The sequence below is a fragment of the Leucoraja erinacea genome, chromosome 1 (assembly GCF_028641065.1).
Source record: "Leucoraja erinacea ecotype New England chromosome 1, Leri_hhj_1, whole genome shotgun sequence".
NCBI classification, from domain to species: domain Eukaryota; kingdom Metazoa; phylum Chordata; class Chondrichthyes; order Rajiformes; family Rajidae; genus Leucoraja; species Leucoraja erinaceus.
The window spans coordinates 64,152,208-64,176,427 of NC_073377.1; the positions used below are offsets into that span (position 1 = coordinate 64,152,208).

General features: G+C 42.1%; 1 protein-coding gene across 2 annotated transcripts in view; it reads left to right on the top strand.

Annotated features, from left to right (window-relative positions):
- The first annotated feature begins 9,442 nt into the window (after positions 1 to 9,442).
- nmu (neuromedin U) overlaps positions 9,443 to 24,220 on the top strand; it is a 30,118-nt gene continuing 15,340 nt past the window's right edge. The window contains exons 1-5 of one of the 2 annotated variants that reach the window (XM_055635952.1): positions 9,443 to 10,059; positions 13,553 to 13,611; positions 17,195 to 17,239; positions 22,110 to 22,139; positions 22,244 to 22,294. In XM_055635952.1, the coding sequence (XP_055491927.1) occupies positions 9,939 to 10,059; positions 13,553 to 13,611; positions 17,195 to 17,239; positions 22,110 to 22,139; positions 22,244 to 22,294 (306 nt within the window). In that variant the 5' untranslated portion in view covers positions 9,443 to 9,938. The remainder of the gene's footprint in view (positions 10,060 to 13,552; positions 13,612 to 17,194; positions 17,240 to 22,109; positions 22,140 to 22,243; positions 22,295 to 24,220) is intronic. The other variant, XM_055635963.1, reaches the window with a different exon arrangement.

Genomic DNA, 24,220 nt, shown 5'->3' on the forward strand with positions numbered 1-24,220 from the left:
TTCTGAGGTCGACTCTGTGACTGTGACTGACATACCATCACAGCGAATGGGGGCACGAGAAGGCACATCAGTGTTCTCCCTATCATAGCGTGCGTTAAACGCATTGAGCTCATCAGGGAGTGAAGTTTCGCTGAGCTTCCTCCTGATTTCGCATTGTAGGAGATTATTGCATTCGGGTCCCACCACAGCTGTCAAACATCCGTCTCATCCTCCAGCTTGGAGCAGAAGTCCCTTTTGGCCTTTTTGATGGCCTTACTAAGGTCGTATCTGTAATCCTCAGTATCTTCAGACATGAATGCCTGGAGTCTGCCATAGACATGTCACATTTATGTATGTTATATTTTTGTGTGTTGACTGAGTCTCTGTGCCTGTGATGCTGCTTCATTGTACCCGTACCTTACCCTATCTGTGCTTATGACAATAAACTCAAAACCAGACGATCTCCCATCACACAGCCGTATAGATACACTGAAGATTCTCAGCACAACTTGGATATCGATATTGTAGGCACCCACAAGATACAATTCAACATTATCTGATGTCCTTAAATACATAATACAGGTGCACAACCTTTTATCCGAAAGCCTTGGGACCAGACACTTGTCGGATTTCGGACATTTTCGGATTTCCGAATGGAAGATTTTTAGCGTAGATTAGGTAGGTAGCGCGGGCGGCTTGAAAAGTCTGGAGCAGCTGCTTCCTCCCCGGAGACCGGGAGAATCATTGCATAAATGTTAGTCAGTTAGTTTGGAGGGATTTTATGTGGTAGTGGTGGAGTAGGGGTGAAGGGGGAAACTTTAATTCTTAGTCCCCTACCTGGTCGGCGACTCCCAACCTCGCGGAGCTGAGGGCTCCGTCCGGCCGCGGGCGGCGCCGGTTGGAGCTCCGACCCCGGCAACTCTACCCCTGGCTGCGCGGCTCCAAATCCAGCGACGCTCCGCGAACGTTGGGAGTCGGCGGCCACAGCGCTCCGGAGCTTGCCGCACGGCGACCCGGTAAGGCATTGCCCGCTCCCCGCTGGTATCCCAGCGCTGCGACGCCGCCGACTCCCGACATTCATGGAGCTGGGGCGTCCGGCCGCGGGCCGCGCTGGATTTGGAGCGCCTCGCAGCCAGGGGTAGAGTTGCCGGGGTCGGAGCTACAACCGGCGCCGCCCGCAGCCCCACCGGCCACAGCGCTGCGGAGTTTACTGCACGGCGACCCGGTAAGGCATTGACCGCTCCCCGCCTCTCCGACCAGGTAGGGAACTAAGAATTAAAGTTTACCCCTTCACCCCCCCCTTCACATAAAAGCCCTCCAAACTAACTGACTAACATTTAAGCAATGATTTACAGATGTTTAAGCGTTTCCCGGTCTCCGGGGAGGAGGCAGCCGCTGCAGTAGTACGGACCTGGGTTGACCGTGGGTCATTTCGGGTCAAGTTTGGCGCCAAACGCGAGCTTTGGTGCGCAGACGACATCTGGAAAAAATGGCCGGTTTTCTGAGTTTTTCGGTTTCCGGAACACCGGATAAAAAGTTGTGCACCTGTATAATGCAATGGACTACAACCTCTTGCAGGGAAATAATAAGGTGATGAACTTAAAATAACATTTTAATTAAAGTATTTACTGTGGCTTCTTCAGACTGAGAAGGGTCCTGACCCAAAAAGTCATTAGACAATAGACAATAGACAATAGGCGGAGGTGTGGGCCATTCGGTCCAGCACCACCATTCAATGTGATCATGGCTGATCATCCCCACTCAGCACCCTGTTCCTGCCTTCTCCCTATATCCCCCGACTCTGCTATCTTTAAGAGCCCTATCTAGCTCTCTCTTGAAAGTATCCAGAGAACCGGCCTCCACCGCCCTCTGCGGCAGAGAATTCCACAGACTCACAACTCTCTGTGTGAAAAGTTGTTTCCTCATCTCCGTTCTAAATGGCTTACCCCTTATTCTTAAACTGTGGCCCCTGGTTCTGGACTCCCCCAATATTGGGAACATGTTTCCTGCCTCTAGCATGTCGAAACCCTTAATAATCTTATATGTTTCAATAAGATCCCCTCTAATCCTTCTAAATACGAGAGTATATAAGCACTGCTGCCCCATTCTCTCAGCGTATGACAGTCCCACCATCCCGGGAATTAACCTTGTAAACCTACACTGCACTCCCTCAATAACAAGAATGTCCTTCCTCAAATTAGGGGACCAAAATTGCACACAATACTCCAGGTGTGGTCACACTAGGGCCCTGTACAGCTGCAGAAGGACCTCTTTGCTCCGATACTCAACTCCTCTTGTTATGAAGGCCAACATGCCATTCTCTTTAATCACTGCCTGCTGTACCTGCATGCTTACTTCATTGACTGATGAACAAGGACCCCCAGATCCCAATGTACTTCCCTTTTTCCCAACTTGACACCATTTAGATAATAATCTGCCTTCCTGGTTTTCTACCAAAGTGGATAACCTCACGTTTATCCACATTAAAGTGCATTTGCCATGCATCTGCCCACTCACCCAACCTGTCCAAGTCACCCTGCATTCTCATAGCATCCTCCTCACAGTTCGCACTGTCACCCAGCTTTATGTCATCTGCAAATTTGCTAATGTTACTTTGAATCCCTTCATCTAAATCATTGATGTATATTGTAAATAGCTGCAATCCCAGCAGTGAGCCTTGCAGTATCCTACAAGTCATTGCCTGCCATTCTGAAAGGGACCCGTTAATCCCTACTCTTTGCTTCCTGTCTACCAACCAATTTTCTAACCATGTCGGCACTCTTGATTCGATTTGATTTGATTCAATTTATTGTCATTGTCTTCAAGTAAGACACAACAAAATGCTATTTCCCATACAGTCATATGAATAAAAAAAACAATAAAACACAGAACAAAATAGTCCACAACACGACACCCCCACAGCGGCACCAAAGTTCCCCACTGTGAGGGAAGGAACCAAAGTGCAGTCAACCTCACCGATGTTCCCCGATATTCACCCGTGGTCGTGGCCTCCCGAGCCCCCTGTAGTCGCCGCTATGGGCGGCCCGATGTTCAGGCCCTCTCGCTGGGAACGATGGAACCCCCGACGTCGAACGGAAGAACGTCCTCAGCGGCCTGGACCTCTGAATCGGCCACCTCCCACGTCCGCGGTTCCCGAAGTCCACAGGCCGAACTGGGCGGAGATTCAATGCTGGGGGGCCCCGGCAAAGGGTCCCAGGACTCCACGTTGTTAGTCAGCGCAGCCCACGTTGAGAGCTCCTCGAACCACAGCTCCTCGATATCGATGCAGCAGGCCCAACATTCCGGAGCTTCAAGGGGCGATCCCAGGTAAGGCATCGCCCGCTCTGGGATGTTCTAGTACTGCGCCGCCGCTGCTGAAGCTCTGGTCTGGTCCCGGCAGAAAAGGCCGCGCCAATCCAGGTGGTAGGCTGCAAGGAGGGGGGCGAGGGCGCGACTCGTATAATAGTCGCGTCCTCACCAGGAAGTGACTGAAGGACTGAAGGACGGTTTCCCCCTTACCACACCCCCCAATCGCCACATAAAACACATTAAAAAAAACCCAACATACTTAAACATACTAAAAATAAAAAATATAAAAAAGACAAAGTGACTGTAGGCGGAGGCAACCATCAACAGTGCCAACACCCCCAATACCATGTGCCCTAATTTTGCCCCATAATCTCCTATGTGGGACCTTATCAAATGCGTTCTGAAAGTCCAGGTACACAACATTCACTGGCTCTCCCTTGTCCATTTTCCTAGTTACATCCTCAAAAAGTTCCACAAGATTAGTCAAGCATGATTTCTCCTTCGCTGACTCCGATCGATCCTGTTACTGCTATCCAAATGTGTCGCTATTTCATCTTTTATGATTGATGCCAGCATCTTCCCCACCGATGTCAGGCTATAATTCCTATAGCCTGGTCATGGTCTATAATTCCTTGTTTTCTCTCTCCCACTTTTCTTAAAAGTAGGATACCATTAGCAACCCTCCAATCCACAAGAACTGACCCTGAATCTATAGAAGATTGGAAAATGATCACCAATGCATCCACAATTTCTAGAGCCACTTCCTTAAGTACCCTGGGGTGCAGACCATCAGACCCTGGGGATTTATCAACCTTCAGTCCCATCAGTCTACCCAACACCATTTCCTGCCTAATCTGGATTTCCTTCAGTTCCTCTGTCACCTAAGATCCTCTGGCCACTACTATATCAGGAAGATTGTTTGTGTCCTCCTTAGTGAAGATGGATCCAAAGTACCTGTTCAACTCCTCTGCCATTTCCTTGTTCCCCATAATAAAGTCACCTTTTTCCAGTCTTCACGGGTCCAACTTTGGTCTTTAATTTTTTCCCCCTTCATATACCTAAAGAAGCTTTTACTATCCTGCTTTATATTCTTGACTAGCTTACCTTCGTACCTCATCTTTTCTCCCCCTATTGCCTTTTTAGTTAACTTCTGTTGTTCTTGAAACATTACCCAATCCTCTTGCTTCCCGTTCATCTTTGCTACATTGTAAGTCTTCTCTTTTATTTTTATACTGTCCCTGACTTCCCTTGTCAGCCATGGTCACCCCTTACTCCCCCTTGGAATCTTTCTTCCTCTTTGGAATGAACTGATTCTGCACATTCTGTATTATTCTCAGAATTACCTGCCATTGTTGTTCCACTGTCATTCCTGCTAGGGTATCTTTCCAGTCAACTTTGTCCAGCTCCTCCCTTATGGCTCCATAGTCCCCTTTGTTCAACTGTAACACTGACACCTCCGATTTACCCTTCTCCCTCCCAAATTGTAGATTAAGTCACTATACATTTTCTCCAGAGATGCTGCCTGAATTTCTCCAGCATTTTGCGTCTATCTTTGTTATAAACCAGCATCTGCAGTTCCTTTTTATTACCATAACGCTGTCTGGATTAGTGGGTATTCGCTATAGGGAGAGGTTGGACAAAGTTGGATTGTTTTCTCTGGAGGGCAGGGGACTGAGAGGAGACATGATAGATGTTCATAACATTATGAGGCATAGATAGCATAGCCAGAAACCTTTCTGCAAGGTGGAAATTTCAAAGACTAGAGGGCATAGATTTAAGATAAGAATGGGGAAGTTTAAAGGAGATGTGTAGGGCATGTCTTTACACAGAGTGCTTGGAATACACAGCAGGAGAGGTGGTGGAGGCAGATATAATCATGGCGTTTTAAGAGGCTTAGACTTATTTCACGTTTGAGGCTTGGATTTATTTCGTGCAATAGGTAAAGCAAAAGGAAAGAAGCAGAGAGCAAATTATAAACCTCAGTATTATCGCACAACTATTCCATCGTCGAAGTCCAATGACCAAGATGGATTAAATATGAATCAGACTGCACCCGAGCTTATGGAAAGAAGATGCCTTATAACAGAGTGGAAGAAGCTGTTCCTAAACCTGGTAGTACCTGCTTTCAAGCTTTTAGCTTTTAGATTGGCTCGGGAATATGCAGGGAATGGAGGGATATGGATCACATTCAGGCAGGAGGGATTAGTTTAATTTGGCGTCATATTCGACATAGACAGGCTGGAGGGCTGCTGTGTGCTGTACTGTTCTATGTTCTATGATACATATACCCTGAACTCACCAGAGAAGGTTTGGGTCTATCCATCCCAATGGAAATTACTTCTCAGCAGTGTGTGCAGACTTTGTTACTGGCAAACAATGTAATTGTCAATGGAATTAAATTTTAATGTGTGGATCTTCAAATTGTAATTATTGCTGGAAAAGGTAAACAATTTTTTTTAATTGTTTCGCTTCTACCCCATTTATCCCTTCCAATGACATAATTGTTTTCCTCGCATTTTTGCTACTTTTTTGTTCATGATTTGATATTGAATTGGATATTACCTGCTACTCTCAGATTCTGCAATGCATATTAATATTCTTTCGTCAAGTTCAAATGTGTACAGATGAAGAAGGTCATTTTGCTCGCCTCATTCATCCAGTTTGTAATCTGACAGGGCATGTTTGCCTTGTTTCACACATTAGATTTGAGGGTGACAGTGAAGATCATGTTGAATTCTTACATGGAAAAAACGGAGACAGTTTTCATATTAGTATCTTGAGTTGTGAGGTCTATTTAAAGGTCTATTTGAGTTGTTTAAAGGTCTATTTTGTTCTCTATTGGCAGAGCTTTGCTCCGAGTAGTTATAGTTCTTTAATTAGCAGAAGGGAAGCATTTTTATATTTTAGTTTAGTTTAGAGATACAGCTAGGTAACAGGCCCTTTTGCCCATTGAGTACATACCAACTATTAATCATCCCTTCACACTAGTTCTATGTTATCCCACTATTGTCTCCACTCCACTTACATTTGGGGCAATTTTGAGAGGACAATTGACCTCCAAACCTGCACGTCTTTGGGATGTGGAGGAAACCAGAGCACCCGGAGTAAACCCACGTGAAAACTCCACACAGTCAGCACCTGAGGCCAGGATCGAACCCCGATCTGACGCTGTGAGACAGTAGCTCTACCAGCTGCACCACTGTGCTGCTCTGCTTCTTTGCAGATTGGCCCTTGAAAGGGTAACATTTAATCACGAGACTGGAAGTTTGTGTTTCCTTTTCAATTGTGAATTGAAAGACTTAATTAAGGCTTAAATAATTAAAATAAATAAAAAAACAATTACATGTTTTACAATTAAATCAGTGTCATATTAAAATTAACTTATGTATAAACATTAAAATTATTAAAATAAGTAAAGCAACTACCTTTCTCAAAATGTTCAGTGACACTTTGAGGTGAATGGACTTGCTGTTCCATGCTATGGTCCCTAGATTTAAAGCTGTGGGCAGACCATAGACCATAGACCAGTGCAGAACTGGAACAAGCCCTTCAACCCACACTGCCTGTGCTGAACATCTTGCCAACAGCAACTAATCGTATCTGCCAGCACAGAATTCATTTCCCTCCAATTCCCATCATATCAAAGTGTTTATTAAAAAGCCTCTTAAACGCTACGGTCATATCTGCCTCCACCAACACCCCTATTAGTGGTTCCAGGCACGACCCATTCTGTGTGTAAAAAAAGTATACCGTACATCTCCTTCAAACTTTGCCCCTCTCACTCTAAAGCAATGCATAGTGATGCAGCGTGGAAACAGGCCATTCGGCCCAACTTGCCCACACCAACCAATCCATCTGATCTATACTGCCCCACCTGCCTGTGTTTGGTCCATACCCCTCTAAACCGGTCCTATCCATGTACCTGTCTAATTGTTTCTTAAATGTTGCGATAGTCCCAGCTTCAACTACCTCCTCCGGCAGCTTGTTCCATACACCCACCGCCCTTTGCGTGAAAAAGTTATTCCTCAGGTTCCTATTAAATCTTTTCCTCTTCACCTTAAACCTATGTCCTCTGGTTCTCGATTCCCCTACTCTGGGCGAGAGACTCTGCGCGTCTACCCGATCTGTTCCTCTCATGATTTTATACACTCTATAAGATCTCTCCTCATTCTCCTGCGCTCCAAATAATGGAATACCAGCCTACACAACCTTTTCCATCTAGTCTTTGATATTTCCACCTTTGGAAAATTGTTCTGACTATCTACCCTATCTATGCCAAAGAAGCAAAATGCAAGTGGATCCTTTCCACCACATTTCACTGTTCCACCATGGGACACAGTGACGAGTGCAAGGCGGAATGAGCAGCCAAATACATGTCATCTGCTCTTCTGTAGATAACATATGCATGGATGGCAATGCCTTTGGAAATGCTAGTTATCAGACACATTAATGCAAATACATTTATCTTCTGAATCACTCTTGAAGGTGCATGGATGCAACTAATGTGGATCTCTGGTTATTTGCTTAATTTACAATATTTTAAAGCTGGTTATTGGGGCATATGTGAATGCAAGTATAGAGAAAAGAGAAAAGAGAGACACAAAGTGCTGGAGTAAAGAGCCTGTCCCACTTGGGCGTCAGTTGCACGTCATTTACACAACATCATTTATGCATCACGACGCACAACGCATATGACGTGCATTACGCGCATGGCACGTGGTGTAGGCAGTGACGCGTGGTCGCGCGCGGCGCCCCCAAGATTTTGGGATTCACAAAATCCTCGCGAGCCACCTGCGTGACGCACAAATGACACCCAAGTGGAACAGGCCATTAACTCAGTAGGTTAGGCAGCATCTCTGGAGTCATAGGATGGGTAACGTTTCGGGTCAGGACCCGTTTTCAGACTCTTGTTTGTGAGACATGGTGGATAGAGTGTCGGTACCTGTAATCCAGGTTAGGTCCGAACTGGGAGGTCTGGAACCAGAGTTGGAAGCCCCGAAGCACAAGATGGAGGTGCAGGCAAGCACCGTGAAAACACACGTGTCTGTGTTAGCAAGTCCGGGTTAAAACATGGTCGTAGAGTTGGAGGAGAGAAAAGGCAATTCAGTTACATGTGGAGCGAATCGCATGAAAATGTGACAGTATTAAGTACAGGCTCTACATGTTTTACAGATGCTGCATTTTCCCCTTAATTTAAAATTTAGATTTAATTTGGTATATCTGACCTCCTTGGAGAGCATACAAAACAAAACTGAAGAAGGGTTTTGACCAGAAACGTCAACCATTCCTTCTCTCAAGAGATGTTGTCTCGCTGAGCTACTCTAGAATGTTGTGTGTATCTTTTGTTTAAACCAGCATCTGCAGTTCCTTCTTTGGTGTCAACATTGAATTATCCAATTTTAAGTAACCTCTAACAACCCTGAATTTTTGCGCAATTAAAAATTGGTCGGTATGGTTCTTTTGAACTCGTAGTGCAGTGGAGTGGGGTCGCTATGTGGTTATAGGCAGTCGAGGGTAGCCGTAGGCAATATTCTTTGCTGACCGGGCATTTTAATTTGCTCATTGGAGTTTTCAGAACCAAGGAAAACCGACCGGTAATGTTAAATGCCCGCTAAACTTTATTAAGTTGTCTGTAACCTTTATTATAAGCAACCCCCCCCCGTGCTCTATCCCCCCCCCCCCCCACCACCCCTCCGGGCCGCCCCCCCCCCCCCCCCCAAAATATTTACCGTACATTGTGCCAGCCATATTTTACCTTCCTGTTCATTGCGGATGTGAATTTCAGATCCCGCTTTCCCTGCCCCCCCTCCCCCCTCCCCCCTCCCCCCTTTGCGATGTTTGCGATGTGTGTGTGTGTGTGTGTGTGTGTGTGTGCAGACGGTCGATCCAGCTCGAGGTTTTTCAGGCGAGTGCCCTCGAGCTTGAAGGTCGAAGACAGTCGCTGAAAAGTCGCGTTAGTGGGACAGGTCCTCTCATTATCAACTCGCCGAATAAATAAATAGCAGAGATTCAGTCTTTTGTGTGTGCAATTGTTTCTTTACTCCAGACGGCAGCAATGAACCATCATCGAAAATATAGCAGAGATTGAGTTTAAATTGTTATTCTAAACATGGGCAGTTGATTTCAATGAGAAATAAGATTAGGTACATTTAGACCTGAATACTGTTGGTATAACAAGATCGGAGTCAGATCTAACGAGGGCTGGGTAGCTTCGCTTTCAGAAACACTGCGAGCGAGGGAAACTATCTCTAATGAATGAACCTGGAACTGTGAGGGTTCTTCACAGCGATGGGCATTTTCTGATTTGCGGGCGGTTTCGGGGTCTCTTCTTTCATGCAAACCTTCGCGATTATATAATTCATTTGGACAAGTTATGTTGAAGTCGCACAACTCTGCCCTGTGTACTTGGAGCAAGAGCTTGGAGCAGGCGGCCGCTGTGTGTGGAGAGCAGGTGACCCACCAACCACCACAGTGAGTGAGGTGGCTGCACTCACTGACCGCGGAATGAATGCAGGACCGGGAAGATCTGGATGTCGCACAAGTGTTTTCTGAGAACGAATGACATATCCATCTCATCGATGTTTACATGATGCTTGACCTGTTGACGATGACGTGTATGGGATCTGTGGGTTGGTTTAAGGGTCCCTGAGATGCACGGCAATAAAAGTGAGGAGGTGTCTGAGCCGCAGCGACACAGCGCCACCAGCATGAAGCACCCTCACTCCTGCGCCCTTGCACTGGCAATGCATCTCCTCTCCTGGAGCTCACAAGGTACTGCTCTCCCACCCCTCACCGTCTCCCTTCTCCGTTTCTTTGCTTTCCTTGTGCCATTTCACCCATCAGAATGTTTCTTCAATTCCTGTTGACTCCTTTTCTGCTTTTGTTATAACTGCTTCACCTTTTTCGCTCTTGAAAGATTGACGAGGCGTATCTGTAAACCTACTTATTCCGCTGGTAGACACAAAATGCTGGAGTAACTCAGCGGGTCAGGCAGCATCTCTGGAGAGTAGGAATGGGTGACGTTTCGGGTCGAGACCCTTCTTCAGATCCGAAACGTCTCGACCCGAAACGTCGCCCATTCCTTCTCTCCAGAGATGCTGCCTGACCCGCTGAGTTACCCAGCATTTTGTGTCGACCTTCGATTTAAACCAGCATCTGCAGTTCTTTCCTACGTATTCCGCTTTTCGTTTCATTACTTGTTGGTAAAGAAGACGCTTAAATTGCTAATGCTAAAACTAGTAAATTTTCAATTGGTATGGTCCATACAATTGTTTTTGCTTACTTTCTGTTACAACGGAATGGATTATTTCTCTGGAGCTTTGGAGGTTGAGAGGAGACCTGATAGAAATATATACAATTATGAGAAGCATAAATAGTGTAGACAGTCAGAATATTTTTCCCATGGTAGAAATGTCAAATACAAGAGGCAGACAGCTTTATGGTGAGAGGGGTAAAGCTGAAAGAAGTATGAAGAAAGTTCTTTGCAGAGTGTAGTGAGCGACTGGAGGAGTGGTGAAGGCAGGTATAATAAGGGTATTTAAGAGGCTTTTTGATAGACCAACTAGAGAGTTATCATCTACCTCATTGGAGACCCTCAAACTATCTTTAATCAAACTTTATTGGATACGCGGGGAATGGAGAGATATAGATCATATGAAGCCAGAAGTGATTAGTTTATCTTGGCATTATGTCCAGCACAGACATTGTGCATTGGCCTATTCCTGTGCTGTGCTATGTTCTAATGTATTATTTTAGTACATATTTTGAGTTTATTTTGAACTAGACCAAAAACTATTACTTCTTTTTCTGATGTAATGTATTGGATAGATTTAATTTGTACCGCGTTTTATAAATGTGAACTTCTAAATAGACAATGTTTTGGAAGTAACATGAAAAAAATGGTTGAAAAAAGATTTGAGATTTATTTATACAAATATAACCTTTGCACTTAATTATTTAAACTGTTGCAAATATGATGGATGCATTTGCAAAACAGTGCTATACTTTTAGCATTTGTGGTAATCTGCAAAAGTCAGTTTTTGTATTCATTTCAAGGGGGCGGAGCAGGTTTGACACCTTAAACTCTAAATATATATTTTTTTCTCAACATTTAAATTATTGTCCATGTCACTCTGCATAATTTAATATGGATAAGATACTATGCTTTATCTTGATAACAATACACATCCTGTGATGCACTGCTCCAGTCCAGGAAAGTGCTTCTTGCCAAATGACAGAAATTGGCAATTGTTTGCGTTTGAGTTGAGTTTCAGTTTGAGTTTAGTTTATTGTCACATGTACTGAGGTGCAGTGAATAACTTTTGTTGCGTGCTAACCAGTCAGCAGAAATACAATACATGATTACAATCGAGCCATCCACAGAGTACAAATACATGATAAAGGGAATAACATGAATAACGTTTAGTACAAGATAAAGTCCAGTAAAGTCCGATCAAAGATAGTCTGATTGTCTCCAATGAGGTAGATAGTAGCTGGTTGTTGGGAGGATGGTCCAGTTGTCTGATACCACATGTCATAATTGTTATTACTTTATATAGGTTATTTTGGAACATATAACTAAGAGATGTTGAACCAACATTGCAATGCTAACAATGACAGTTTTGAAATTGGAGTCCTTAATATTGAACAATATTCTTTCATAGACTTGCTTTGTTACTTTTTAACAATTTATTACAGACACACATACAATTGTAAAATTATGGGATCAAACCTTTATTGGGTGATCTTGTACTCAAGTTATGTACTATACAAAATCATGTTTAACCTTTAATACCATTTCTCCAAGGCCACAACGTTCCAAGTATACTACCTGTTCCATATGGAATGATAAGTGAGCTAAGCAGAGGAGTGATATGCTAAATATAGTAAACCGTTAATTCATTTTGATAACGGAAAGCCTATTTAATCTCTGTTAATCTACTTGGAACCATAAAAGTATCTTGACTTTTATTGCTATTTTAACTTTTTTTGATGTCGTGGAGAATGCATTTGCCTTGAAACTCTAATAATCTAAATGTGCATGTAAAAAAGTAAGCTCATGATCAGTTTGGTGAATTGTCACTTATCCAGTTGCAGCCATTTTCAAAAATGTTATACGTTGGATTTTAAAATAAAAGCAGATTACTCCTGGAAATGAAATTGTTATATTTCCCTACAGCTCTGCTTCTCCACCCTTCTCCTCGTTAAGGATACAAATAAAAACTGCCTCTCTGTCCAAACTTTTGACAAACTGTATGAATATCTTTTTTCTGTTTATTAACTTTTTCTCTGAATTTATTCCTGTGAACTGCTTCAGAATGACAATTAAATTGACTCTTGACTCTTGACTCTTGAGAATGTTTTATTGCATTACAGGGCATTTTTTAATTATTTAAAAAATCATAAACTAATGAAAGATGTAGAAATTCTTTGAAAAATATTGTTTGTGATTATATAAATGGATAAAATAACTGCACATGGACACAAAGTTGGAGTAACTCAACGCGTCAAACAGCATCTCTGGAGAAAAGGAATAGGTAATGTTTCTGGTTGGAATCCTTCCTCAGACAGGGAGAGGTCTGAGGAAATGTTCCGACCCGAAATGTCACCTTTTCCTTTTCTCCAGAGATGCTGCCTGACTCGCTGAAGTATTCCAGCTTTTTGTGTCCATCTTCAGTTTAGACCAGAATCTGCAGTTCTTTCCTAAACAAATAACTGCACAGCACATTTACATCTTCAGATTTTTATTTCCATTGAATTAATATTTCCTAGTCCATAAGTTTATAATTGATACGAGTAGAATTAGGCCATTTGGCCCATCAAGTATGCTCCGCCATTCAATCATGGCTGATCTATCTCTCCCTCCTGGCCTTATTCTCCTGCCTTCTCCCCATAACCACTGACACATGTACTAATCAAGAATCTAGCTATCTCTGCCTTAAAAATATCCTTTGCCTCCACAGCCTTCTGTGGCAATGAATTCCACAGAATCACCACCCTCTGACTAATTACATTTCTCCTCATCTCCTTCCTAAAGGAATGTCCTTTAATTTTGAAGCCATGACAATGGCTATGAGGCTAGTTACACGTGCGGTTTAAATTAATTCACTGTCAATATTACCAAAGTCCTTAAAAATAAAAATGAAAACATGCTGAATGGAAGTTAATAATGGTTGCTTCATCAACTCATATCCATATGTTTGTTGAAGTATATGAATTTCCTAAATGGTAGTGCACACATTCACAAGTCTGATGTATTTTACAGGTGCTCCAATATCACACGAGAGATTTGTAGAAGTGCAAGGGTTACGTCTATGGACTGAGGTAATCCTAGATAAACTGAATTTGAAGAAAATTATATGCAATAATCTTTTTTTCTGGGTTTAACATAGGGAAAGCAAGGAGAAAAATCATTCTATCTCATGTTAAAGAGTGATTATCTTGGGCATCTGTAAGCAGAGAGGCTATGATTTTCTTGGAATCATTTCCTACATCCTGCTGGAAATGCTAAATTGTGGAATCCCATCAGTATTATAATTATTCACATTTCATCCCTGTATAGAGTCATAGTTAGAAAGTCATTACGCATGGGACCAGGGTCTTCGGCCCAACATCCACCTTCCCGCATTTGGCCTATATCCCTATAAACCATTCCTATCCATGTACCTGTCCAAATGTCTTTTAAACATTGCTATAGTACCTGCTTCTGGCAGCTCGTTCCATACCACCCTTGGTGTGAAAAACATACTCCTCTTGAATTTTTGCCCCTCACCTTAAATCTATGTCCACTGGTTCTTGATTCCATTACTTTGGGTAAAAGACTCTGCATTCACCGAATGCTTTCTTGATGCTCTATCTTACTTGTGACACCACTTTCAAGGAACTTGCAGTCTGGATCCCTCTGCCCTACACCCAGGGCACCTGATTTGACTTTCCAAAAAGCAGCACCCCACACCTATCTGCAGTGTCCCTACTAATTCTTTAGCCCATTTACTTTACTAATCAAGATCCTGTTGTGATTTTTGATAACCATCTTTGCTGTCTTCGATACCACCCACTTTAGTGTCATCTGCAAACTTACTAATGATACCTGCATTCTCCTCCAAATCATTGATGTAAACAGCAAAAGGACCCTGCACTGATCATTGAGGTGCACTACTAGTCACAAGCCTTCAGTCTGAAAAACATTCTTCCACCATCAACCTCTGCTTCCTTCCATCAAGCCAATTCTCTATCCAGTCAGCTAGCTCTTCCTGAATCCCATGCGATCCAACCTTTCAGAACAGCCTACCTTGCAGAATCTTATCAGGTGCCTTGCAGAAGACATAGATAACATCTGCGGTTTTGACCTCATCAAGCATTTTGGTTACTTCTTTAAAAGCACAATCAGATTCGCAAGATACGATCTCCCACTACAAAATCATGCTGACTATCCCTAATCAGCCTCTGTCTTTCCAGTGCATGTATGCGTTATCCCTCAGAATCCTCTCCAGTAACTTCCCCACCACAGATGTTAGGCTCAGCATTTCCCAGCACTGCTGTTTCTCCAGCATTCATCACAAACTTTTTTGTGATTCACTCATTGAAGCAGTTTTGATAGCGATCTTATCACAGTCAGCTTGTAAAAGAATGTTGGGTAGGTGGATGACTTTTAAACATGAGACAGCTAGAGTTCAGAGCCTGCATGTTCCTGCTAGAGTGGCCTGAGTAAGGAACCCCAGACGACAAGAGATATTGAGCATAGACACAAAAAGCTGGAGTAACTCAGCGGGACAGGCAGCAACTCTGGGGAAAAGGAATAGGTGAGGTTTCGGGTCGAGACCCTTCTTCAGACTGAAATGAGAGATATAGATGGTGATGTAGAGAGATTTAGAACAAATGAATGAAAGATATGCAAAAATGTAATGATGATAAAGGAAACAGGTCATTGTTAGCTGTGTGCTAGGTGAGAACGACCAGATGACTTTGAAACTGGTATGACTTGGGTGGGGGAGGGATGGAGCGAGAGGGAATGCAAAGATTACTTGAAGTTAGAGAAATCAAAAGTCATACCACTGAGCTGTAAGCGGCCCAAGTGAAATATGAGGTGCTGTTCCTCCAATTTGTGTTTGGCCTCACCTTGACAATGGAGGAGATCTAGGACAGAGTGGGAATGGGAAGGGGCATTAAAGTGCTTAGCAACTGGCGGAACAGGTAGGTCCAGGCGGACTGGGCAAAGGAGCGTAGGAAGGAACTGTAGATGCTGGTTTGGCTCTGGTCAAGACACTGAAGGAGGCACGTGTCAGGTATAGGCAGCTGGGATCAGGAGTGTTCCTAGAGGATTAGGGGGTGGGGAGTTAGGTGTGAAATCAGGAGGGCAGAAAGGGTCAGAAAGAGATAGAATTGGCAGATAAGGTAAAGGAGGATCCAAAGATATTCTACAAGCAGAGTAATAGGAGGGAGAATATGACTCTTTGAAGGTTGTCTTTGTTTGGAGGCACGTGGGATGGGCGAGCTGTTAAATAAATATATGGGGAGAAGGCAGGAACGGGGTACTGATTGCAGATGATCAGCCATGATCACAGTGAATGGCAGTGCTGGCTTGAAGGGCCGAATTGCCAAATCCTGCACCTATTGTCTATCTCACCTGTATTTGCTGTGGAGAAAGATATGGATGTTGGGAATTTGGCGAAGTTAATAGTGAATGCATGAAAATAGTTGACATAACAAAAGTGAAGGTGCTGGAAGTTTTAAAATGCATTAAGGTAGATAAATCCCTGGGACCTGATCAAATGTATTTTAGGACATTATGGGAAGCTAGGAGGGAAATAGTTGGGACACTGGAAGATTTACCTGTATCATCGATAGCTACAGGTGAGGTGCCAGAAGACAGGATGGTAGCCAATGTTGTACCTCTCTTTCAGGAAGGCTTCAAGAAAAAGCCTTAGAACTACAGAACGATGAGCCGTACATCAATGATGGGAGATGTACTGGAGGGGATTCTGATTCTGTTATATAGGATCCATATGTATTTGAAAAGACAAGGGCTGATAAGGGATTGTCAGCGTCCCTAACTCCTCCAAATAACTTTTGAAAGTTCCTATTTAATAGCATCAACATTTATCTTTCCCCAATTTAGGACTTCAACTTTGGACCAATCCTATCTTTTCCCATAACTATTTATAAAAATGAATAAAATTTTGGTCACTGGTCCCAAAGTGTTCCCCCATTGACATTTCAATCACTTACCCTGCCATATTTCCCAAGAGAAAGTTGAGTTTTCCCTCTTTGCCAGGAGGTCATCTGCATATTAATTGTGAAGTCTAGAAAGTTTATGAAAATTACAGCGAGCACTTTTACACTCCACCCTTTCTTAAAATGATTTATTTTTAGTTACAAAAACACAAGGTGATGCAGATGCTGGAATCTTCTGTAATTCACAAAGTGCTGGAGGATCTCAGCGGGTCAGTCAACATTTGTGGAAGGAATGGAGGTGATATTTTGGGTTGGGTCCCTTCATTAGACTGAAACGTCACCTATTCATTCCCTTCACAGATGCTGCCCGACCAACTGAGTTACTCCAACACTTTGTGTTTCACTCTTTCTAGGTTAGTTCTTTACTATTTCATTGATTCTTTATTGCCATGAGTTTTATTTATAGCGACCAAGTTATTTCTGTAAAAGTTCACATTAAGTGCAATTTACTGTTTCAGAAATACATTAATTTAAAATGATATACTGTATAAAGGAATTTAATATTCTAAGTGTGGAAACTGAATTTTCTCTAGAGACGATCACTTTACATATCAATCAAATGTTTCTGTTATAATATTTATTAATTTGTATAGTATTAATAAAAATTATTGATTAGAATTAAATCAAACAAGCCCTTGCAATGTTTCTTTACCATCTGAATTATCTCTTTCAGATAGATGACCTATGCTCCTTTCTTTCTGCTAATCCTGAGCCACAGGTAAGAACTAAACAATTGTGTTGGGTATTTATGTTGTTTATAGATTTATAAATGATTAAAACAAAATAATTTTTGACAAATTTATATCTTGCTTTACCAGGCAATTAGCACACTTGAAGAACTGTGTTATATGGCCTTGACAATTCTGCAACAGACATGTTTTTCTTTACAACGTGTAGCAGGAATTACATGCAATTAAATGATTTAAACTGGATACATGTTTGTTATTGGTGCTTTATTTTTTTAAATGAAGGAAAATATTGAAAAGCATTTGGACAAGCAATTCATGTCCTGGAACATATAGGATTCTGAATCAAGAGTAGAGAAGTGGGACTAGGGTGATGACATTTTTTAATCATAATCATAATTTGTTAGCCAAGTACATTTTGCAACATACACGGAATTTGATTTGCCATACAGTCATATCAATAGAATGCAACAGAACACACAAAATACATTTTAACATGAACATCCACATTCTGTACATAACATGTGCCTTCTCCACATTCCTCACTGTAATGGAAGGTGAAAAAAAGTTCAATCTCTTCCCTTCTTTGTTTTCCTGCGGTCAGGGGCTTTGAGCCCTCCGTTGATGGGGCGATCTTGGCTCCTGTTATACGGCAGCGTTTGGGCCCTCGCATTGGGGTGATCGAGATCCTGCATCAGAGGGGGAAATCTCAGCTCCCCCGCGCCGGGCAATCGGACCCCGGGTCAGGGTTGGTTAACACCTTCTGCGTAGTTTGGAACTCCCCAGGGTTCAAAGTCAGTCCTGAGCAAGGCCGCCAGCTCCATGATGTTAGGCCACAGAGTGACCGGAGATACGATCTGGAAAACAATCGCATCTCCGGCAAGATGGAGATAGAAAAGAAAGTTTCCCCTGACCCCCCCGCCCACCACCCATATAAAACAAACCAGAGAACATTAACATAAACTTTCAAAACACACTAAAAAGAACAAAAAAAGACAAAAAGACCAACAGACTGTGGCCATCGTGTTGGTCCCAATGAAAGGCCTGCTTCTTAGAAATAAAGTTCCCGGGTTTAGCTCATTACATGGCTATTTGGAAAGCGATCAACATACTTAGCCTCTGCTCTCAAAAAAACTATCCACCCAATATTTAGTCATCTGGACAGCTGTTAGTTTTAGTTTTAATTCATGGCCTATTTGAGAAATTGCTCCTGATTTAAAATACTGACTTTGCTCATTGCCACCCAGTCAAAACAAAACAAACAGAGACTGGGAGCTGGACCCAAGGCTCTCAACTTCTACATGTCCATCAAAATGTTCATCCTTCTCGAAGTATGGGAGCAACCTGTTTATGCTCCTTCCTCCTTTTATACGTTTCCCTGCCTTTAGTTGCTTCTTCACTTTTGAGTTGCTGGAACCTGAGGCAGGATCCATGGTAATGCTGGGAGGGAGGGATTCCACTGTGCTGGGTTCTGCAATTTTGTTGGTCTCATTGTGGAAAAAATCTAGTAGAAATAGATAAAACAAGGCCTTCAGCAAAAGGAAACATCGCAAGTTTGTTAACAATGGGGTAACACAGTGGTGCAGCAGTAGAGTTGCTGCCTTACAGCACCAGAGACCTGAGTGCGAGCCTGCCGTAAAATGATGAATTACTTGATAATTACATTACAATACAATATCATAACTTTGAAAAAATCTGTAACTGGTTTCTAAATGCAAATATAAATTTCACACCATGACTATACATGCATTGTATTTTGGGTCTCATGTAGCTATAGCTGCACATTATCTTTGGCTATAGTTCAATATAAAATTATAATCTCTAATAAGTTGTACAGAGCCCTAGTGAGACCACACCTGGAGTATTGTGTGCAGTTTTGGTCCCCTAATTTGAGGAAGGACATTCTTGCTATTGAATTTGTGCAGCGTAGGTTTACAAGGTTAATTCCGGGGATGGCGGGACTGTCATATGCTGAGAGAATGGAGCAGCTGGGCTTGTACATTCTGGAGTTTAGAAGGATGAGAGGGAATCACATTGAAACATATAAGATTGTTAAGGGCTTGGACACGCTAGAGGCAGGAAATATGTTCCCGATGTTGGGGGAGTCCAGTTTAAGAATAAGGAGTAAGCCATTTAGAACGGAGACGAGGAAACACTTTTTCTCACAGAGAGTGGTGAGTCTGTGGAATTCTCTACCTCAGAGGGTGGTGGAGGCAGGTTCTCTGGATGCTTTCAAGAGAGAGCTAGATAGGGCTCTTAAAGATAGCGGAGTCAGGGGATATGGGGAGAAGGCAGGAGCAGGGTACTGATTGGGGATGATCAGCCATGATCACATTGAATGGCGGTGCTGGCTCGAAGGGCCAAATGGCCTACTCCTGCACCTATTGTCTATTGAAAGCATCTTGATGCAGGAATGAATAATAAAGGCAATAATGTTTTTTTTTTTATCCCTGAGGTTTTGTTTAGTTATATTTTTGGAACTGCTTTACTTTGCTTCTGAATCATGTGCAGTTAAAGAGGTAGAAAAATAATGTTATTTTTAATATGATAAAATACCAAAACATGAGGTATATGACTAAAAACTTGTTGGAAGTTAAAAGTTTAAAGTACACTTTTAAAAAGGAAGGAAAGGTGGAGGTGGAAAGGAAGGAATTGCAAAAGGTAAGGGTCTTTGAACACCAATGTAAAATTAGTTAGAATTGGGGAAGGTCAGGCCAAAATAAAAGGAACATCTGTACCTCAGAGGATTAGAAGAGATGGCAGAAATAGGAAGATGAGATGCCATGGAGTGGAATTCATAAAAAGTTGAACATTTGAAAATAGAAATATTGTTCAAACTGACCGAAGATTGAGACGAGCAATAATGTTTTAGACCTCATCTTTAATCAAAGTAGAAAAGAGAAGGCTGTAGAAGTGTGAAACATGGTCATGTCTAGAGGTATGAATGGATAGAGCTTTCAGTGGTGAGGAGGAAGTGGAAGCAGATTGCAAAAGTAGAAACAGCTCTTCTTTGAAGCTCACCTCAGGTTGAAATATGTGTCACCAATAAGGGCTGGGAAGATAAGTCAGTGGTGCAAGGGATACATCTTGTTACCCTTGGTGCTCAGGAAATTCAGTCATGAACATTAGATAAACCATGGAGCCCGTTGCAGCGATTTTCAGAAAATGTCTAGACTCAGTTTGTAGATGAACAATAGGAGGGGGCCAAGAAGAGGTGCTTAAGTAACACCTGAGGGAATAGTAAAGGGGTGAGCCCACTGCAGGTAATTTTACATCCACAATTGAATAAATAGGCATGAAATTAAGTAAGATCCAATGCAGCTGACAGTAATTCTGTCTTCATGCACAGGCATCCATGACAGTGGAGCAGAAATAGGCCATTCTGCACATCACGTCTACTCCGCCATTCGATCATGGCTTATCTATTTTTCCCTGTAAACCGCATTCTCCTGCCTTCCCCATGTAACCTACTAACACCCTTACTAATTAAGCATCTATCAATCTCTGCTTTAAGAATACCAGCCATCTGTGACAATGAATTCCACAGATTCACCACCCTCTAGCGAAAGAAATTCCACCTCAACTCCATTCTAAAGGTATGTCCTTTTATCCTGAGGCTCTGACCTCTGTTTCTAGACTTGCCAATTACTGCAAGTATCCTTTCCACATCCCCTCATTATCTGGTAGACTTCAATGAGATCCCCCCTCATCTAAACTCCAGCAAGCATAGGCCCAGAGCCTTCAAATTATCCTCATATGTCAACCCAACATCCCCGGGATCATTCTTGTAAACCTCCTCTGGATCCTCTCTGAAGCAAGCACATCCTTCCTCAGATATGGGGCCCAGAACTGCTCACAATATTCCAAAAGTGGCCTCACCAGCACCTGATACAACCTCAGCATTACATCCTTGCTTTTTTTTTGCATTCTTCTCTTATTGCTTTTTTAGTTGCCTTCTGTTGATTTTTAAAAGCTTCTCTATCTTCCCACTAACCTTTGCCATGTTATATGCCTTCTCTTTTGCTTTTGTGCTGTCTTTGACTCCCTTTGTCAACCACAGTGGCCTCATTCTCCCCTTGGTATGTTTCTTCTACTTTGGGATAAAAAGATCCTGGTTCTTCAGTATCACTCCCAGTAATTTTTACCATTGCTGCTCCACCGTTATTCCTGCTGGAGTCTTCTTCCAATCAACTTCAGTCAGCTCCTCCCTCATGCCTCTGTAGTTACCTTTAATCAACAGTAATACTGATACATCCGATTTCAGCTTCTCTCTCTTGAACTGCAGGTTAAATTTGCATATTATGATCACTGCCTTCACCCTCGGCTCCCTCTCAAGTCGGGTTCAATGCAATACACCAAATCCACATTAGCTTTTTCCCTCGTGGTCTCTACCTCAAGCTGCTCTAAGAAGCCGTCTTGTAGATATTCGCCAAACTCTTTCTCTTGAGATCGAGTACAACCTAATTTTGCCCATGACATCGTCTTTCTTACATGCTCTTTTCTATTTCCTGATGCAATTTGTGCCCTACATCCTGACTATTATGTGGAGGCTCTCCATCATGGTCTTTTTACCCGTAAGGTTTCTTAACATTTCTGATCCTCTGGTATTTCTTACTAAGAAATCGATTTCATTCGTCACCAACAGAGTCACCTCTGCCCACCTGCCTGTCTTTTTGATAGGATATGTATCCTTGGATATTCAGCTCCCAAACAAAATCCAAAAACTGACCAAAACTATTTTTAAATTGTAAAAAAATAAATAAGGTTTTCGCCTCTTATTTTACAGGACCTTTTACCTAGAATTTTAATGAATGGAGTAATATTATTTTATTGAATATTTTGCATTAGTTAATACATTTTCTCCATAGCCACCCTTACTTATACTGCACAATCTGTTTACAGGATTCAGAAGACAAAGGTCAAAGCAAAAGGGTAAGCAGCATTTCTTCCAATGCAAGAAAGACAATGATAATCTAAACAGAGGCTTAATTACTTGGCAAATGTTATAGTAAATTACTTCTCAATTTTTTGCACAGTTCTTATTTCATTATTCGAAGACCCATGACACTGGCAATTCTGATTTTATGGTAAGTGGTTTGAAGTTTATTCTAAAATTGTCTGGAAAGTTATCGATTGGTTCCACTCCAGACTTTAATTTTAAATCAGTAAACATTGATTATAGTCCTGATGTTTAAAGTTTATTAGTTCCCTATTCATTGTTGAAACTGTACATCGTATAAAACTTTTTGCTCTGCTAAGTCACTAACAGAGTATCAGCAAAATAAAATACGAAATGCTAGAAATTCTCAGCAGGTGTGAAAAAAGTTTACCTTATTACAATGGGAAAAGTTAGACATCTAGCACATTTTAAAGAAGCACACATGCAAGGGAAAGGGATTTTGGAATGAGAGGAAATAATGAAAATTGGGTGGAAAATGGAGAAATTAAATGACACAAAAAAGTGCAAAGTTAAAATGAAATGGTAACTGAACAAGTAAGAAATGAAAGATTGGTCCAAAGGGGATATCAATAGGAATGGCAGAAATATAACTTACAGCAGTGTAGTGTGAAAATGGGACAGCAGACATGAACTGAAATTGCTGTACTCGATGTAGAAGCCAGAAAATTATGTGTACCTATTCAGAAGCTGAGGTGTTGTTCAACAGTTCATCATAGGAGCAGAATTTAGCCATTCGGCCCATCGAGTCTTCTCCGTCATTCAATCATAGCTGATATATCTTTCACTCTCAACCCCAACCTCCTGCCTTGCCCCCATAACTTTTGACACCCTTATTAATCAAAAATCTATCAATCTCCACTTTAAAAATACCAAATGACTCGGTCTCCACAACGTCCGTGGCAATGAATTCCACAGGTTCACCACCCCATGACTAAAGAAATTCCTTCATTTCCTTTCTAAAGAACAGTGTCTTATAAAGCCCCAGAATTATATCCCTGTTTTTACATTCTAGTCCTCTCGAACGAAATGCTAACATTGCATTTGCCTCCGTACTACTGATTCAACTTTCAAATTAACCTTTTGGAATCCTGTCCTGGACTCCCAAGTCCATTTGCGCCTCTGATTTCTGAATCCTCTCCCCATTTTGAAAATAGTCTACACCTTTATTCCAACCATTTTTTCCATCTAATGTGCATTCATGAACTTTGGGAGTAGGAATAATTGTTCCTTGAGATGTTCAGTTTCAGTGTAGAAAGCCGAGGGCAGTGATGCCAGAACAGAAATGCCAGTGGACCCATTACATAAATGTGGAATTGATCTAAACCCACTAGCCCCATAATTGGCAAGAGGGACAGACGTTGAAGCCAAAGGAAGAAAGATGGTAGATAGATACAAAATGCTGGAGTAACTCAACGGGTGATGCAGCATCTCTGGAGAGAAGGAATGGGCAACGTTTCGGGTCGAGACCCTTCTTCAGACTGATGTTATGGGAGGGGGTGGGACAAAGATAGAATGTAGGCAGAGACAGTAAGACTAATGGGAGAACTGGGAAGGGGAAGGGGATGGTGAGTGAGAGAGATGGGAATGAAAGTTAGTAGCAAACCTGATTGAAGTTTTCATGTTGGGGAAAGAGCAAGATTCAAGTGTAGCTATTGAACAGGATTAAATCAAAAGTTCTCCACAATTCCTGTAAAGGCCCATTATTTTCAGAGGACCAGCTTTTAATTACTTCATCAAATATTAAGTATATGAAGACACATAATTTAACAACAGAAGCTATTACATTATTATTAAGAAACGAGAACTCTGCTTAATTACAAAATATTAAAGCAGCTTTTATTAAAATGAAATGAATGGAGGTAAAGGAGGCACATGCAATGTTGAAATGCATTTAATGAGGCAGAGAAGGAAGGTGGGAGATGAGGGACTGAATAAGTTCTCCAGTGGGTCAACTTATTATATCGAAGAATGGCCAATTAATTTGTCATTGAGCAGTCGTAGAAATTCACAGCTTTTAATTACTTAAACCCAGGTCTGAAAATTAAATGTGATA